Source organism: Mustelus asterias, chromosome 17 (assembly GCF_964213995.1).
Source record: "Mustelus asterias chromosome 17, sMusAst1.hap1.1, whole genome shotgun sequence".
In the NCBI taxonomy this organism is placed as follows: Eukaryota; Metazoa; Chordata; class Chondrichthyes; order Carcharhiniformes; family Triakidae; genus Mustelus; species Mustelus asterias.
Window position 1 is genome coordinate 29,954,143 of NC_135817.1, and position 19,069 is coordinate 29,973,211.

Here is a 19,069-nt window from a genome sequence, read left to right on the forward strand (position 1 = left end):
GTTCTCCCCATGCCTGCATGGGTTTCCTCCGGGTGCTCCGGTTTCTTCCCACATTCTGAAAGACGTGTTGGTTAGGTGCATTGACCCGAACAGGGGCCAGAGTGTGGCAACTAGGGGAATTTCACAGTAACTTCATTGCAGTGTTTTAAATGTAAGCCTCGTGACTAATAAATAAACTTTAACTTTTAACTTTAACTACTCGCACCTTAAATTTGCACCTGATGTAAAAATTTAGAGTAACTTGTAGTTTTGTCGAATAAAATCTTTGTTCAGCTAACAGGGCCTGTAGTTTACAGTCCTTAAAAAAAAGTATTGCTCTCAGTGGATTAACAGTCTTTTGGCTTGTTGCACCATTAAGACCAGAAAAGTTTTATTTTTGAGTTTTCGTCAGTTCTTGAACAAACTAAACTCATCAGGTGTAATTGAAACTGGCCTCAGAATTTTTGGGTTGAATAGTAACAAGATCGGCCATCCTCCTGAAAAGGTGCACAAGTGAGTATTTGCTGTTGATTGAATTTGGTTTAGCTGTGATTTTTCCCTTGGTCAAATAGTCTGCTTGTTAACTGGATTTGCACAATATGAACAGTCAATTGTGAGAGCTGCTGGTATACACAAACTTACTGTCTTCAGGTCAAGAGTAGAAAAAAGTTAAAATTTTATTTTCAAGATAAGGAAGTGTGAATATAATGGCAATGAATGCATTGGTAATAACCAGAAGTCCACCAGGTACAATGCTAAATGGCGACAGTTATAGTTGTAATGCCTAGTGTATTGGATAGCTTCCCAACCATTCAAACATTGCTCATGCTTGTTCTGAAGAAGGTTTTGAAATGTTAACGCTGTTTCTCTCCACAGATGCTGCCAAACCTGCCGTGTTTTTCCAGCATTTTGTATTTTCTATTTGTGGCTTTTACTGACATTTGTCTGCAGGCTGTTCTCCTTAAGCTTACAAATTTGTAACCATTCTTGGTTTCATATTTCATTGCAAAATTTACCACAATCCGTTCATTGATATTTTAAAAAATAATGTAGGGGAGGGATGATGTGGTGCATCTGTACCAACATACCACATTTCTCAGTTTTAGGAGGTTAACCCGGGATTTCTGCCAGTGTAAAGACATGGGCATTGTTGTAATCTTGCTGGACATAAATTTAGCTTTTCTGATGCTTAAGATCTTCCTCTCAAATTACTTTTTGGTCACCGTTGAATTAATTCCTCAGAGAACTTGTTATTAAAGTTTCCAATTTCAATGTGTTTATAGAAACATGCTTAAAATTTGAAAAATAGCAAATGCAGCATTGCATATTAGGGTCTACTTCCTACCACTTAAGTGCTGCCTCCACAAATGCTTATCATTAGTACACTTGTAACTCCGTTCTTCCTGAAGGAGCTGGTCTGTGCTAGTTCTGGAGGCACTAGTACATAACGTAATGCAATATGGTCTCTTGACAACATATTAGCGGGTGATTAATTCCTATGTACCATTGTGCAGCATGAGTCACATCTTCAGATGAGAAAGTGAGAAAAATCAGACTAGGGATGGCGGGAAGGAAGGGCAATGTTGTTTGAAGCTCTTGTGACAATGTAATCTATTTACTGTTGCCGAGAGGCCTTTAATTTCATGCACTGTAATGCTTAACATTTACATTGAAGACCTAAAGCCATTCAGTTTGTAATTTATCCTGTGTGTGCATCCAACAGATCCATTTTGTGTATGCAAACAGAAGGTTATTAGAATACAGTGTCAAAGTGAAAGCCAACGAAAAGCCTTCAAAGGATATTACTTTTTCTGAACAGTTGTAAATGGTTCTGAATGCAAAAATCAAAGTCTGGCAGCTGATGTATCACTTCCAATACATAGTCTTTCTTAAGTCAGGGAAACGTCCATCTAACAGTCAAGTGAAAGCTCCTGCGTCCAAGCATAGAGTTCATCCACTTCAAGCTCCCACTCTTCATCTGAAGCTAAAAAGGCAACTTGACTTTTCTTGTCTTCGTCACAGCTTGTGACAAACTGAGAACCATCCTGCGCAAGATTGTGTTGAGTGGTTTTATTTAGTTCATCCTGGAAATCATATTGATGAAGAATCATGGATTAATGAAAGATGAAATAAAATCATCAACAATTAGGGTCTTAAAACTTTATATCAATATTGTATCTTTGTTTCCAAATAAGAAAGAAATGTTTTTCAATTTTGGAATTACACTCACACTCACTACCTCATTAGAGAAAAAATATAAATTACAGTCATCTGTCAATGGTACACTATACTAGTGTACAATATATATGCGGAATGATTGTGTATGAATTCAAACAACTGTGCTCACAACTGAAATAATTATCTACTTAGCTTCTCTTGCCTCGCTCCCTAACTGATAGAGAACAGTAAGGCCACAGCTGGAATTTATGTACAATTCTAGTACACATTACAGGAAGGACATAATTGCTGCAGAGAATACAGAGAAGATTTACAAGATTGTTGCCAGGTTTGACAATAGCAGCTACGAGGAAAGATTGGATAGGCTAGAGTTGTTTTCCTCAGAACAGAGGAGGCTGAGCTGTGACCTAATTGAGGTGTACAAAATTGAGTGGTCTAGACAGGGTAGACAGGAAAGAACTTTTCCCCTAACTGGGAAACTGTCCCCTGAGGGGACAATTACTAGGGGGCATGGATTTAGGATGATTGGTAGAAGGATAAGAGGGAAATCTTTTCTACCAAGAGTGTGGTGAACATCTGGAATTCACTGCCTAAGTTGATAGTTAAAACGCTGAACTTATCGAAAAGGTATCTGGATCTGCTGTAACCTGCACGGCTATGCCAGATCCTGGAATGTGGGATTAAAATTAGTTTAATTTTTTTGGCTGGCACAGGCACGATGGGCCGACTGGCCTATTTCTGTGCTGTAACCTTTGTATGGCTTTGTGGTAAGAAAAACCTTCAATGCCAAGTCATTTATGTGTGCATAAGGTTCTGAAGCCCAATCTGAGATATCCTGCATTTTACAGGACACACACGCAAAGCTCCCTGATACATACTCAATTCATTGGTCCTGATAACTTGCTCAGTGAACAGGAAACAGCATCCTTCCTTTGTGCTCATCAAGGTGAGGAAATGCTAGGAATGGAACACTGCATTTCAAGAACCCAGTGTCAGCAATGTACATCCCTGAGAACAACAACTTGCATTAATCTTATTGCCTTAAAGTAAAAAGTTCTAAGCTTTATGAAGGATGGAAAAATAAGAACTAAAGAAATAGATGTTAAGCCTTGATGGAAGAGACTAGGATTGTAACAGAAAATTTGATCAAAAAGTGAATTTTGAGAAGTTTAGTAGAGTGATAGAAATGCAAAGAGATTTAGGAGTGTACACCATGTTGGTAGTGGGTAGGCACTTGAGAAGTTAAGTTTCTAAATATGGCAGAAGCAGGGCTAAGGGTTTCAGCAACAGACAGACTGAGCTGGATGTGACTGCAACCATTTGAACAACAGAATAAGGTGGGAAAAAGCTACCATGATTTTGCACGAACTGGTTGAGTCAGAGTGGCTGAGGAAGGGGATTGAATCACTGGAAAGAGTGCCAGATTTTATGGTCAGGCTGAAAGTTTTGTTTTCAATCTTCCAAATGTTTGGTTAGAGAAAGTTGTGACTCTAAAAGTTTGACGGCACTGAGGTGAGCACAGTAAGAAGTCTCACAACACCAGGTTAAAGTCCAACAGGTTTATTTGGTAGCACAAGCCACAAGCTTTCGGAGCGCAAGGAGCAGTGCTCCGAAAGCTTGTGGCTTGTGCTACCAAATAAACCTGTTGGACTTTAACCTGATGTTGTGAGACTTCTTACTGTGTTTACCCCAGTCCAACGCCGGCATCATGGCACTGAGGTGGTCAGGGAGTCAACAGAGGCGGTAGAGTTCGATGCCCCAATCTAAGTATGGAATTTGCTAGCAGATGATTTCACGAAGGGGGTAATATAGATAAGAATGAAGAATTGGCCAAGGATACATTCTGGGGGAAGGCTGGAGATGAGGATGCAGAAGTGACAAGTGAAGGCTCTTCTGGAGATCTGCCAGGTGTGCTCAAAGCTATAATCAAACCCCACGAGCCTAGTTCTAAGTGTGTGAAAACAGCAAGTAAACCATTTAATTGATCATTTGATTAACTTACTTGATCAGTGAATTATTGTCCAGTATATCACACTGGGGCTATGAAATAAAATGAATTCAACTATTTTGACAAACACTGGATTAACTGGTGTAGCCATTGCTCTTTAGGCAACAAAAATAGAGAATTAAAACATCTGTATGTAAATCACATTGTTTTACCTCTTTATCCAAACCATACATCTTTCTCATTTTGGAGACTTTTAGTTGTGTTTTGTAAGAACGGCGTTGTGGTTCTCTTGATGTTTTTGAGGACATTGAGGATCGCCGTGGAGGAAATTGTGAGGATAGACATGGTGACCTAGGAATTAAACACAGAAACATAGATCTTTCTAGCTCTTAGTTTGTCTATAGATGGTACCTTGTGTGTAAATGTGGGGGGTGGGGGGAGGATAGAACAAAGAACAGTACAGCACAGGAAACAGGCCCTTCGGCCCTCCAAGCCTGTGCCGCTCCTTGGTCCAACTAGACCAATCGTTTGTATCCCTCCATTCCCAGGCTGCTCATGTGACTATCCAGGTAAGTCTTAAACGATGTCAGCGTGCCTGCCTCCACCACCCTACTTGACAGCGCATTCCAGGCCCCCACCACCCTCTGTGTAAAAAACATCCCTCTAATATCTGAGTTATACTTCGCCCCTCTCACCTTGAGCCCGTGACCCCTCGTGAACGTCACTTCTGATCTGGGAAAAAGCTTCCCACCGTTCACCCTATCCATCCCCTTCATAATCTTGTACACCTCTATTGGATCTCCCCTCATTCTCCGTCTTTCCAGGGAGAACAACCCCAGTTTACCCAATCTCTCCTCATAGCTAAGACCCTCCATACCAGGCAACATCCTGGTAAACCTTCTCTGCACTCTAACACCTCCACGTCCTTCTGGTAGTGTGGCGACCAGAACTGGACGCAGTACTCCAAATGTGACCTAACCAGCGTTCTATACAGCTGCATCATCAGACTCCAGCTTTTATACTCTATACCCCGTCCTATAAAGGCAAGCAAACCATATGCCTTCTTCACCACCTTCTCCACCTGTGTTGCCACCTTCAAGGATTTGTGGACTTGTTGGAGCTGCATTCATCCAAGCAAGTGAAGAGGGCTCCACTCCTGACTTGTCTTGTAAAAGCTGACCCATATCTAATGATGCGATCAAGGGACTTGCTATAAATGAGGAAAAGGAGGGAACTTAGGATGGATTCTTTGGGAACACTGGAGGTGAATGTATGGGAGGGGAAAAATTCTGGTCACGACCTTGCATGACCAAGCAACGGCAGTTGCTCAGAGCTAGATAATGGAGAAGCATTGGGAAGAGAATTACCTGTCTAATATGTGTTACAGTGTTTAGTGACAGGTATCAGTTGTAATTAAATTATCAAACAAAAGCAAACAGCTAGAAATGATCAGCTTTATAATACTGAAGATTACTGTGATGATCTTCACGTCAGACAATGGAAAGAAATTAGAGAAGCAAAGGACATGTGAATAGCAATGGGAGACAATCCATTCAGGAGATGGACTGAAAGGCTCTACATCTGTTCTGAAATTAAACCAGCTGACAAAATAGGGTGGTCTTCACTGGCCCAAAAAATCAAAGAAACACAGGCCAATACCAATAGCACAGATTTCCCCATCAGTACAAAAGGTCTCAACTCCCTCATAGTGACAAACTCATCTCACATCATCAGCACCCCTTACTGTGAAGAAAATATTCTCATGCAAAATATTTATTTTCTCTGTTCTCTCATCCTTGTGTAAGAATTTTGTCAGATAATGTATTAAATGTATGTTTATAATGCTGCATTTGTAGGTTTATAATGCTGCTATATTTCCTGTTCGTTGCTTTATCCACCTTATGTAATTTTTTAAATTCATTCATGGGACATGGGCGTCGCTGTCTGGCCAGCATTTATTGCCCATCCCTAGTTGCCCTTGAGAAGGTGGTGATGAGCTGCCTTCTTGAATCGCTGCAGTCCATGTTGTGTGGATTGACCCACAATGCCATTCCAGGGAATTCCAGGATTTTGACCCAGCGATTGCAAAGGAATGGTGATATATTTCCAAGTCACGATGGTGAGTGGCTTAGAGGGGAACTTGCAGATGCCCAGGTCCTTCTAGATGGAAGTGGAGTCTGATTCCTGAATATAAAATATTACAAGCATTTCACAAAGTCGCTCCCTTCTGTTAGGTACCTGGTTTGAGAGATGGCTCTAATGTGTTGAAGCTGAATTTCTTCAGTAATCGGTTTGGAAAGCAGAGTTGGCAATTCCTTCTTCAAACGCTGAGATAAAGTTTTGCTTTGAGCATAGTCCATAATGTCATACATAATTGTTGTTCTGGGTAGATTTGTCAGGGTCAACATTCTCCAGCAGTTGTCTCTTCCCCCGAGATAAGCTGGAGTCTCATCCAGATTACTTGTATACTACATAAGAAAAATACAAATGAGAATATAAACAGCACACTTAACAATCAACTAAATCTTGTCACATCATTTGTGCGAGTCATGTGATATAGGTGAACAACCAAAAGCAGGACAAAATAATCAATTAGAACCTTATAATCTCCAGTTAAAAATGGTGACAGAAAGCGGCAATTAATGGAACGAGGAGGCTTCGTCACCGATGCACGAGAGTGCATGATGGAGTGGTGAAATGTTTACAAGTACATTGGATATCCATCCCATCGCATGGATTTTCAGAGCTAAATTAAACGATGGCTGGGAGATTTTATTTTTAAACAAGTGACAGCTTTATTATAATATTTGAATGAAGTCACAACAATATTATTTTAACATGTATATGGTACCCTGTTGATTGTGAGCACAATTTTCAGTGATTGACCATGTAACATGCATACCCAGAATTGCCATGGACTGACGTGTGTATGCAAATTAACTTAAAGAACCCAGAAATACAATTGATTTTCAGGCTATTTCTGCAGTGTATTTTTTTTGCTCTTTTCCAGTTGTGACTGAGGAATTTTTATAATAATAATGTTCTGTTTTTTTTTCCCATCAGCTCCGTCAATGCAACATTGGGGTTCTCCATGGAAGGAGATAAGAACCAAGAGAGAAATGCCAGGCAATGGGAAATGCAGCAGATATATTCTGCACCCATCCAATCATATGCTGCCACATTTCCATCTGGATTCTTTGTGCAGAAAAGATAGGCTAAAGGTATAAATAGCTAAAGGTAATTTGTTTCATCTCGGTAAGAGCACATACAATTCTGGTCCCAGCAGAATACCCAAAGGAAGCAAGTGCCAGTATAGTATAGGGTTGCCAATTCTGATTGGGTGTATAGCTGGAGGTTTCAGCACATGATCTTCCATGTTGATTCATCCTGCCTCCAGACTCTTAGCAGTCTCCATCCTGCAGACGCGCTGCCTTTCCACACCAATTGAAAAGGGGACAAACTCTTTGCTACCCAATTGGATTAATCGTGACTATTGGTGGAACAGTCAATTTTTCTCACCTTCAATATTTTTATAACAAAATTTAAAGTGGTCAAAGAAAAGTTAAAACAAACACAGTTCTCCTTTAATGCTCCTTTGATTTCCCTCCTGGGTTTCTTGCAGCAGTGAGCTGGAGATTAATCTTCAGTTGAGAGAGGTTCTAGGGCAATCCTGGAGGGTTGGCAATCTTTGTGTGGTAGTCTTGTTTCTAATCCATGGGTTGTCTTTGAGTACCACTCCCTGCTAGGAATGCAGATGGGCTATACTTACATACAATATTATCCACTCTATTAGTTTAGTAAATAGTAGCATTACAAATCCAGTTTTCAAACCTGCATATAATCTTTCATTGTAACAATATCAACTTCATCGGCTATTTTGGTTCTTTGATACTGAAGGTTATCCTGTATTATAAGATTGTAGAATTTCCTGTGTCCCATAATTTTGCAGGAAGCCGCAGCTGCCTGTAGAGAAAAGAAACCCAGAACGGCTTTGACCATGATTGAAAATATTTCTGTGAATTATAAAATTAAAGCCCAGAAAAGAAAGGCAATTCACATCAGCTCCTTCTTAAACCCTCCCCCCAAAAATCAAAGCACATCAATCAATAAAATTTAAGCAATAAGGTGGTGAGTTATGTTACTGGCTTAGTAACCAGAAACCTGGACCAATAATCTGAAGACAACCAAAAAACAGTTAATTCATTAAACAACTCAGGAATTTAAAAAAAAAATCTAGTATCAGTAATGCTGACCATGAAACCATTGGATTGTCATAAAACCCAATTGGTTCACTAATGGGTGAAGAAAATCTAGCCTATTTGATACCCCAGACCCACTGCAATGTAATTGACTCTTAACTGCCCCCTGAAATGACCTGGCAAGCTGTTCAGTTCTAAGAAAATTGCTACAAAAATCTATAAGCAAGTTTTTCTGACCCTGCCCTCCAGTGGGGTTGTCTGGTCCGCCAATTTCAATGGACTTTTGATTGGCCCACTGCATTCCCCACAGCGTCAGATAATCCCAACCTACGATAAGAATAAAACTGGATAGATCTTCGGGCATTGACGTAGGCTCCAGATTCGGATGTGGCAAAGGAACACCCTGCAAAGTCTTCTGGGGACATCTAGGACCTTGTGACAAAATTGGGAGATCTGTCCCCACCGACTAGTCAAGCAACAGCCTGACATAGTCAAACTCATGGTATTATACTTTTAAGACAATGTTTTGCGACTCCTCCACTGACAAGATGATCATCAGAGGTGGCGGTGGCACAATGTTATATCATTGGGAGAAAGTGATCCTGGGAGCTCTCAACATTGACTCTGAGGAGGGAATTTTCCTGTCCCGCCCACTATGGGAATTTTGGCGGGCATGAGGCAGGCCATGCAAAGGTCCATTGATCTTGGACGGGTTTTTCCGGTTTTGGGGGAGCATGGCCGGAAAATCCTGCCCTGAATCTCAAAGTCCAGTGAAATCAGGTCAAACGTAGTCAAGGAAACCTCACACTAATTACCACCTATAAACTTCCCTCAACTGATGAACCTGTTGAAGGAAGATTTAAAGAATAGGTTTAGAGGGAACAATATCCTTGGTTTAGGTGCCTGTATAACAATTTATATTCAAAGGTGCCTATATAGCAATTTATATTGATAGGGATAAATACTATATAATAAATATGTATGAATTTATTGTTATATGATCACAGAAAGCATGCATGTGAGCTCCACCATGTTAACAGGAGTTCAGAATATTAAAACGACACAAAATGGATACTCGCTGGATTAGCCACATTCCTGAACACCATTAGCCTTGAGCATAAGCTTGTGTACAATTGATCACAGATACTGGTGACTGGTACCAGTCTATGATCTGAGGTCTCAGATGAAAACCAGACATGGAGGATTAGGGAGAACAGTCATGGAAGATGATAAGGAGGCCCTCTGGACAAGGAATATTGTACACTCAAGCACTCCAGATGGGAGAAAGAAAGATAATATTTATGAGGTACCATGAGTCGTGTCCATGAGACCACGAACTGATGATGCACAAGCTCACCTTACATAATGCCTTTTTCATTGGATATGTGACTGCTGTATGTAATCTGTAATCAATTTTATTGGCAAGGTCCAGCCGTGATGGACTGTGTAGATGTTTGAAAAATGTATAAGAATGGATGTTTTTCCTTTGTTCGTCAGAGAGAGAGGCACTGGGTTTTAACAGAAGCCATCTCCCCACCGGCGAAAATAAACCGTTTGATGCGAGGACCAACCCTGAGCGTTGAGTGATTTCTTTGAGATTCTCTCCCGCTAACAAACTGCTCCATGCCAGACACCACTTGAAAGAAGCACTGAAGGTAGTAAGAGAACTGAATGTGTTCTGGGTGAGGGACTTAAATGTCCATCACCAAAAACGGCTCATTAACACCACTACTGATCAGGTTGGCTGAATCCTTAAAGATTTATCTGCCAGATTGGGCCTGTGGCAGGTGATAAGAAAATCAACAAGACCTTGTTTTCACCAATCTACATGTTGAAGATATATCTGTCCATGACAGTAGTGGTAGGACTGACCACCTCTTTGTTGAGACAAAGTATCATCTTCACACCAAGGATACCATCCATTACAATGTGTTCCACTACCAATGTGCGATTCGAGGTACATTCAGAATAAATGTTTCAACTCAAAACTGGGCATCCATGAGACACTGTTGCCCATGATTAGGCAACAGTATTGTTAGTACTGCCCCAATCTGTAACTACATGACCCAACATATTTCTCACTCTACCATTATCATCAGTCAAGAGTGCAATGAGGATAACAGACAAACATGCCAGAGCAGCACCAGTGTAGCTAAAAATGAGGTGCCAGTCTGGTTGCTGATGATTGCGCAGTGTTCCATTCACAGCTTCTCAAATAATGAGGCTGTCTGTGCCCAAATGCAGCATGAGCTGGACAACGTTCTGGCTTGAGATGATAAATAACAAGTAACATTCGTGCCACATAAGTGTCAGGTAATGGCCATTCCCAGCAAAAGAAAGCATAACCATCTCCCATTGACATTCAATGACATTACTATCGTAAAACCTCCATCATCAATATCCTGTAGGATCATCATTGACCAGTAAGTTATCTGGACAAGCCGCATGAATACTATAAAACCATAAGACAGAGGAGCAAAATTAGGCCACTCGGCCCATCACGTCTGCTCCGCCATTCAAACATGGCTGATATTTTTCTCATCCCCATTCTCCTGCCTTTTCCCCATAACCCCTGATCCCTTTATTAATCAAGAACTTATCTATCTCTGTCTTAAAGACACTCAATGATTTGGCCTCCACAACCTTCTGCGGCAAAGAATTCCACAGATTCACCACTCTCTAGCTGAAGAAATTCCTCCTCATCTCTGTATTAAAGGATCGTCCCTTTAGCCTGAGGTTGTGCCCTCTGGTTCTAGTTTTTCCTCCTAGTGGAAACATGCTCTCCACGTCCACTCTATCCAGGCCTCGCAGTATCCTGTAAGTTTCAATAAGAACCCCCCTCATCCTTCTAAACTTCAATGAGTACAGACCCAGAGTCCTCAACCATTCCTCAAACGACAAGCAATATTATGACTCTGCAAAGCCTGTCCATCATCTATAAACCACAAGTGTGATGGAACAGTCCCCACTTGCCTGGGTGAGTGCAGCTCCAAAAACACTCAAGAGATTCCACATCATCCAGGACAAAGTAGCCTGCTTGACTGACATCCCTTCCACTACCTTCAATGTTTACTCCCTCCATTCCTGCAGCACTTTGCTTGCAGTGTGTATCAGTGGTTTTTCTACAAGATGCACAGCTGCAGTTCACCAAGGTGTCTTCAACAGCACCTTCCACCTAGAAGAACAAGGGCATCAGGCACATGGGAACACCACCACCTCAAAGTTCTCTTCCAAGCCACACATCACTACAACTTGAAAATATGCTGCCAACATATTGAGCATATAAATGAAAGTTACTGATGTCAGCTTGATCACAGAACAATTCATTAAAAAATATTATATGTTTAAACTTCCTGCCAGCAAAATTCAAGTGTTTACACTTGGACAAAATAAATTCTACAAACTAACGGCCAGACTATAGTGCTAATGGAGGGGTTAAGAATAATTTGTACCTCTACATAGAATCCACACCATTCTATGTACCAGGATATATGCCAGAATAGTCCTAGCAAAGCATGTGTAAGGGCAAGTGCCAAACAGTGGTTGGAGTCAGCTGCATGTGCACAGCCATCAGGTAAAGACAGGATTAAGTTATACTGTGATATCTCCCACAGGTGAATAACCTGCCAGCACTCACAGTCAAGGTTCACGTTTGATATTGAAAAATGATGGAAGTTACCCCCTGCAAAGGAATCCGCCCCAGCAAGGGAATCATCACTTTCTGGAGAGCAGAAAATAGAAAGGACAGGTTATAAAAATGGAGTTACCTCAGTTGCAGGCTTGATTATTCTTTTTCCACTGAAATATTGATTTTTATAATTCCCTGTGTGTTGAAAAATCTTAAACACAAGGATAGGAGGAAATTCTTCTCCGGCAAATCTGAGGGAAAATCAGACGATTGATTTCTGTAAATGGTGCCAGCCATTCTATGTGGGTAACTGTGCTGTTCCATTTTTTAAAATTAGAAGGCAAGAGCAGTACATTCCTGGTCCACCATTCAATATTTAATTCTGCTGACCACACAAATTCAAACAGGGGTTATCATTGCAATTCTGTCCTGTCAGCATTACGGCAGCACAAATGGGCGGCACGGTAGCACAGTGTTTAGAACTGCTGCTTCACAGCTCCAGGGACCAGGGTTCGATTCCCGGCCTGGGTCACTGTCTGCGTGGAGTTTGCACATTCTCCTCGTGTCTGCGTGGGTTTCCTCCGGTGCTCCGGTTTCCTCCCACAGTCCAATGATGTGCGGGTTAGGTTGATTGGCCATGCTAAAAATTGCCCTTAGTGTCCTGAAATGCGTAGGTTAGAGGGATTAGTGGGTAAATATGTAGGGATATGGGGGTAGGGCCTGGGTGGGATTGTGGTCAGTGCAGACTCGATGGGCCGAATGGCCTCTTTCTGCACTGTAGGGTTTCTATGATTCTATGAAATGGTACTCTGGTTATACGTGATACTATAAAGCTTACAAAGCAGAACTTGTTAAATATGCAGTAGGAACAATGAAACAGCCCCTAAAGTTTAGCTAATTTTGAAATTAAAAGTAGTTTTCTGCTGATAGATAAAAATTATGAAAAGCTACATATAATTGAACAATTACAGCTCTACTCTGCATTATTATGCATTTCTCAAATATAGACAATTCTGTAGTTGTTTATTTTGCACTTCTCTTTTCTTTATAGGCTTGTTACATTTTTTTTTGTTAGCTAGATCTTACCTGAATCTAACTTTATATGACATGCTGGTGTCCTTTAGGAGCTCAGCATCAGAGGGTTGCAGTTTCCTTAGAATGTCAGTTGTCAGGCAGTGTTCCTATCTCAGAAGAAAACTGTGGTAAATTTACATAAATTTTCACACAAGTGCATTACATGATAAACTGCATGTATGCTTTGGGGAAAAATAGCACTGACTGATTCAAGCACAATGATCTTCTGGGTATCTTTTAATGTCAGAAATAACTATTGTATTCAGTTAAGTATAATAATATACAAGGAAGGAATTATTGTCTTTTTGTGAAATTTTTTTTAGAAAGGATTGGTAAAACCTAATTCAAAGTTCTGGAAGCGAAGTGTAACTTTATCGGATGGGCTTTGCTGGTTCAATATCCAATCGTTGGAAAGACTAATGGTGGTTAGCAGATATTTGGATAATAATGCTGGAAAATCTCAGCAGGTCTGACAGCATCTGTGGAGAGGGAACAGAACTAATGTTTCAAATCTGGATGACTTGACACCGATCCGCCACCTTGAACATTCACTCCCTTCAACACTGACATACGGTGGCGGCAGTGTGTACCATCTACAAGATGCACTGCAGCAATTTACCAAGGCTCATTCAACAGCACTGTAGTAGTGAGCGTCTCCAAAGGGCAAGCTTTCAGACGGGCCATGTGACCCATTTGGCCAACTGGGCTGAATCCTGGGGCTGAGGGCAGGCTCTCCCAGGCAGTCTGGAGGCTGGAGTCCAAGTAATTGGTAGCATCTTTCTCACTCTCTGTATATAGTTACTCCTGTTAATAAATAGTTTTGTAGTTACTCCACTTGGTGGTCACTACTCTTTCCAAGATGTTACATTTGGCGACGAGGCTCAATGGAGCACTTGCTATTTGCCATGGAGAACAGCAGAGCAGACCTTGTGTACAAGTTGTTGGAAGCACATTTAGTCAGCTTCTATTTGGAAAGCTTGAACCATTGTCCCTAATTTTGAGGATTGGGTTCAAGATGCTGAACGCCTGCAATTTTTCTTCAAAGCAAACAAAATAGGAGGGGAGAAGAAGCAGAGGGTAATTTTGTTAACAGCCTGCAGTGCCCAAAGCTATAAGATAAGGAGCTTGACTTCTCCAGACACCCTGATACTAAAACCTTCAAAGAACTCACAGAAATAGTAAAAGGGCATTATCACCCAAAGCGCTTGGTAACTTTGCAAAGCTACAAGTTTAACTCAATGGCAATTGCCCCTGGGCCGGGGGGGGGGGGGGGGGGGGGGCGGTGATAATAACAGCTTTTGTGGTGAGATTGAGGCAAATAGCTGTTGCAAATTTGGGTCTGCCCTTAATGAGGTGTTCAGAGTCCGGCTACTTCCACAAGACGGAAGGTTGCCCCAACAGGAAGATTTCTGGTGAATATTAGTCATTGATGCAGAAGTTCTTAAAAACTCAAAGCAATGGCTAGAGACTTGAAGAAAAAACTTTCTCCAGTTTTTCATCATTAACAATCTACTAAACAGGTTCTGCTTTTATATTTACCGCTGCACAGATTGTGTGCTTGAGTAGGCGAAATAGTTGTTTATTTCTGTAGGAACACCATGATGTCTGAATAATTCTAGCTGCAAAATTTGGATCAATTCTGAAAAACAGAAAGTAAAGATCAGCTGATACATGTTGGACATTATTATGTCAAAATTGACATCTATTTGAGGGATTCGCTAGTACAGACAAAGTAAGAAATACTTTAATCTATCTGATACAATTAAAGGTGGTAATTTTTAAAAATTTGTTCATTGGGCATGAGCACTGGTGAAGGGCAGCATTTATTGTCCATCCTAATGGCCCTGGAGAAGTGATAATAAGCAACCTTCCTGAAGCACTACATTCCGTGTGGTGTAGTACTGCTAGGGTAATTTTTCACCTCCAGGATTTTGATCCAGTGCCAGTGAAGGAACAGTGATTTATTTCCATTAGGATGCTTTGTGACTTGGGGAATTTGCAGGTAGTAGTGTTCCCATGTGCTTACTGCCCTTGTTATTCTAGGCGGAAGAGGTTGCCTGTTTGAAAGGTGCTGTCAAAGGAGCCTTGGTGAGTTACTGCAGTGCATCTTGTAGATGGTACATACTGCTGCCACTCTGTGCCTGTGTGGAGGGGGTGAATATTTACGGTGATGGATGGGTGATAATCAAGATTTGCTTTATCCTGGATGGTGTTGAGCTCCCCCTATGTTATTGGAGATTCACACATCCAAGCAACAATTCATTATTGATTCTTTCTTTCTCTGACTATGTCTCCTCCTTTTCCACTGTACTGGTCTAAAATGGACAGTCTCAGAAATTCTCTACTCCTTCGCTTCTACCTCCAAGACTTATGGTGGAAGCCCCGAGAAAGAAAAAAGGTAAATACAGAATGATAGTTGCAGTAAAGAAAATATTGCTTCATCTATTTATTGAAGTTTCATTTATTACAATTGTATAGACCGTGGTTAGTATGACAAATATTAGTTTATTCCTGACATTTCGGTGGGTCAATTGATTTACTTGTCACAGTGTGAGCTAGAAATATACAAAGCTTTGTGGACAATGAAAACAGTCATTCCACTGAACCTAACAGCATAGCAGTTTAAACATTAAATATCATGCTCTGACATAGGGATATATACAAATCTATAATACCATCTAATAGCTAAAAACAAAATAGGTGTAAAGCTTTGATTCCCAGACCTATTTCTTCCTACCTCACTTCCTGTAAAAACTCCAATCACTTTTCCTTGTTTCTCCATTAGCTGTATTTACTCTGAAAACATCACTTTCCATACCAGAGTTTCCAAAGTGTTTGACTGAGGAATTCCCTCCGCCATGGTAACAGGACTTGCTACGGCATTGGATGTATTTCCCATGCTTCTGTCATTGATCCTTCCTCTCACGCTCTGCACCATCATTATACAGTTCCTCATCTTTATCTTCCAACCCACCAGCTTTTATTTTCAACAGACCACCTTTTGCCACTTTCAATATATCTAATCGCCAAACATATATTCCCCTCTACTCTTCATTTTCCAAAGGAAAATGTTTTCTCTGTGACACCTTGATTCATTCACTGTACCACCATTCCTATCACAAGTTCTCCTTCCCAGGCACCTATTTTATCCCACTCCCTCCACACCACTTCATGGTCCTAAACAGTCCATCCTAATGAGACAGCAATTTATATGCACTTCCTCAATCCCAGTTTACTTTATTCACTGCTGATGGTGCAGTCTTCTTTACCATAGGGAGACAAAATGTAGATTAAGTGACTACTTTATTGAACCCATCACCTGCAAGTGTGACTCTGATCACCATATTACCTGCCATATTAATTCAACTACCTACTCAGGTGGTTGTAAAAGATCCTAAAGCACTATTTCAAAGAAGATTGGGGGAGGAGGGGTGGCTATTCCTGGTGTCCTGGCTAATATTTATTCTTAATCAACATAATTTTAAAAGATCAACTGTTATTATCACACTGTTGTTTGTGGGAGTTTGCTGTGTGCAAATTACCTGTCCTGCTTCCTACATTAAAACACTACTTCAAAATTGCTTCATTGATTGAAAGGTCTTTGAGACACCCAGTGGTCATGAAAAGCACTCTAAAAATGCAGCTATTTCTCTTTTTAAGAAACAGGACCTCATCATTCTTTTAGGATTTTGCAGACTCTGACCTTAATAATGACTTTACTTCAGATTTTAATTGTGACTCCCATTATCTCTTTGGCAGGTCATGCTGATGATGTGGGGTAGGTGTACCTGTTGGGGAGGAACATTTTAATGCTTGTGGTGGAGATCTACCATCGGAACAGTGCAGGTGAGGTGATCTGCATCCTTGATGTCGACTTGTTCTTTTTCTCACGCAAGCTCCTGGGCAGCTACAGCCTGCTTAACTTTCCTAATTTCTCATGCTCCCATTCAAACTTGATTCATCTCCTATTTCTTTTGTGATTCACATGTCCTCTGTGACTTCCAGCTGCGCTCGCCCCAAGACCGGAAACTCCCACCCGAGGTCAACGGATCTTTGCATGGTCCTATCCCGCCTGCTACAATTCCCATGGTGGGCGGGATGAGAAAATTCCACCCATACTGTTCTTCAGTTTGATTGCTTTTATTAGGCCCCATACCAATATCAATTCTGCCATTTAACTATCAGTGGGCTTTCATTAATGCATTCAAAACCATTCTACTTCTTCTCTCTTGTGTGTGTGTGTGTGTGTTTATTTTCTTCTGTTCCTTTTAAGATGATATTCATTTGTAACGTCCATCAGTTGTGGTGAAAAATCATGCCGGTTCTGGGCAGACCTCAGGGAGGATATATTGGCTTTCTGGAGAGTGCAGAATAGACTTACCAGAATGATATTTGGACCCCAAGGGTTGACTTATATGGGGGGTTACACAAACAGAATTATATTCCCTGTAATTTAGAATGCCTGGGAGAACTGGCAGAATAGATACAGAGATGTTGTTTTGCTAGCTGGGGAATCTAAGACTAGGAGACATAGCCTAAAAATTAAAGCCAGACCTTTCAGTAGAGAAGTTAGAAAGCACTTCCATAAAGGATGGCCAAAGTTTGGAATTCACTTCTGCAAATGCAGTTGATGCTAGATCAATTGTTAATTTTAAAATCTGGTATTGATAGGTTAAGGGATCTGGAGTAGCATATGTAGTTCAGTCATGTCAGTCATCTGTATGGTATCAAACATACCCTCAAACCCAACCCAACAGCTGCCTGGTTTCAACCTTCCAAGGAAAGAGTGGTCACAGGACTGGCCACAACCACTGCTTGCCCAGGCTCCATAGATGGGGCATTAGTGCCAGCCCATTATGTTCCTGTGGGCAAGAATAAACTATGCACCACATTATAGAAGTGTCCAATCCACAGACTCAGTGGAGGCCTATCTGCACTCAACACAACAGGAGTGAAAGAAACTGCATGGCTCAGGGACTTTGCACTTGCTGAATAAATAACTGAATGACATGCTAAAGGAAATGGCCTATTCCTATAAACTCATCTATTCTCTATACAAATGCTGCCTGATCTGTGCCTCTAGCAATTTTTATTTTTGTTTATAGATTGTTGTTTTTTTTAAGTGGAAAGTGAACTGGCAGCACATGAATTGAACCATTTTAAGCAAATTATATCTGTTTCTTTCTTATACATATATAAGATTATACAAATACATTTTAATAATCTTTTTTATAATAATCTAAAACCACAGATAAACAAAGAGAAATTTGGAGAGATCATCAGTCTGGCAATTAAATAAATGCACAGATGGACAGAAGACTGGGACAGTAATAATGTAAAAAGAGAAGTAGGGTTAGGAGATGGGCTATAACTCGCAAAGTAATATATATATATATATATATATATATGCATTTCTTGGTGTGAGAGACAAGTATTTTTGCATTAATGCAAATATTCCTTTACTCTCTTCTGGTAACCTATTGATGTTATTTATGTTAAACATAGAGTAACCCAAAACAAAACATCTGAATCAATTTATATTGGTAATGAAAAATACTTGTGAATTACTTACATCTTTGATTCACATGTTTGTGTGTGTGATGTTAATTCTTTGTTATTTTGTAATAAGTGATCATTTTGCGGAACTTGTGGACTTTTACTTTCCAACTTAATAGGGTCCATTATTAGTATTGCAAAATCATTCTGAAGACATAAAAATGAGCTAAAGTAATTATCTCATATTTACAATCTGTATCATTAAGTAATGTTTTTTGAAAGTAGTTGAGCGAAGCATCAATGTTGCGTCAATACAGTATTACAATTAGGCACTGGATCATTTTCACTTACCATTCGTTTCACAAGAGGAATTTCACATGTTTAAATTATCACACCATGTTAAATATGTGTAAACTTATTTTTGTAGAGTATGATGCATTGATATTCATACTTACATCTCAACAAGTATAAGTCAGAGTCAACTACTGCTTGTAATCTGGTTGTTTATTAAAAGCAGATTATTCTTAAAAAGCCAGGGAAATGGTGAATATAATGGATTGCTCAGCC

At 40.4% G+C, this 19,069-nt stretch overlaps 1 protein-coding gene across 1 annotated transcript; it reads right to left on the reverse strand.

The window, feature by feature from the left end:
• Window positions 1-1,889: 1,889 nt before the first annotated feature.
• Window positions 1,890-18,688, reverse strand: c17hxorf58 (chromosome 17 CXorf58 homolog). The gene is made up of 8 exons (XM_078232461.1): window positions 18,579-18,688; window positions 14,546-14,645; window positions 13,019-13,113; window positions 12,072-12,183; window positions 7,937-8,068; window positions 6,344-6,573; window positions 4,318-4,456; window positions 1,890-2,063 (listed from the first exon to the last, which is right to left on the reverse strand). The coding sequence occupies exons 1-8, from the start codon at window positions 18,686-18,688 to the stop codon at window positions 1,890-1,892; spliced, it is 1,092 nt and encodes a 363-aa protein (XP_078088587.1).
• Between the last annotated feature and the right edge of the window lie 381 nt (window positions 18,689-19,069).

Bases quoted from the DNA above. Each gene is read 5' to 3' on its own strand.
- c17hxorf58 (XM_078232461.1), bottom strand. From the start codon at position 18,688: ATGGACCCTATTAAGTTGGAAAGTAAAAGTCCACAAGTTCCGCAAAAT. The intron at 6,574-7,936 runs GTTTGAAAACTG...TTTCTTATGTAG, and splicing joins CAATGAAAGATTATATGCAG to TATACAAGTAATCTGGATGA. The intron at 2,064-4,317 runs GTAAAACAATGT...TATGATTTCCAG, and splicing joins TGTATGGTTTGGATAAAGAG to GATGAACTAAATAAAACCAC.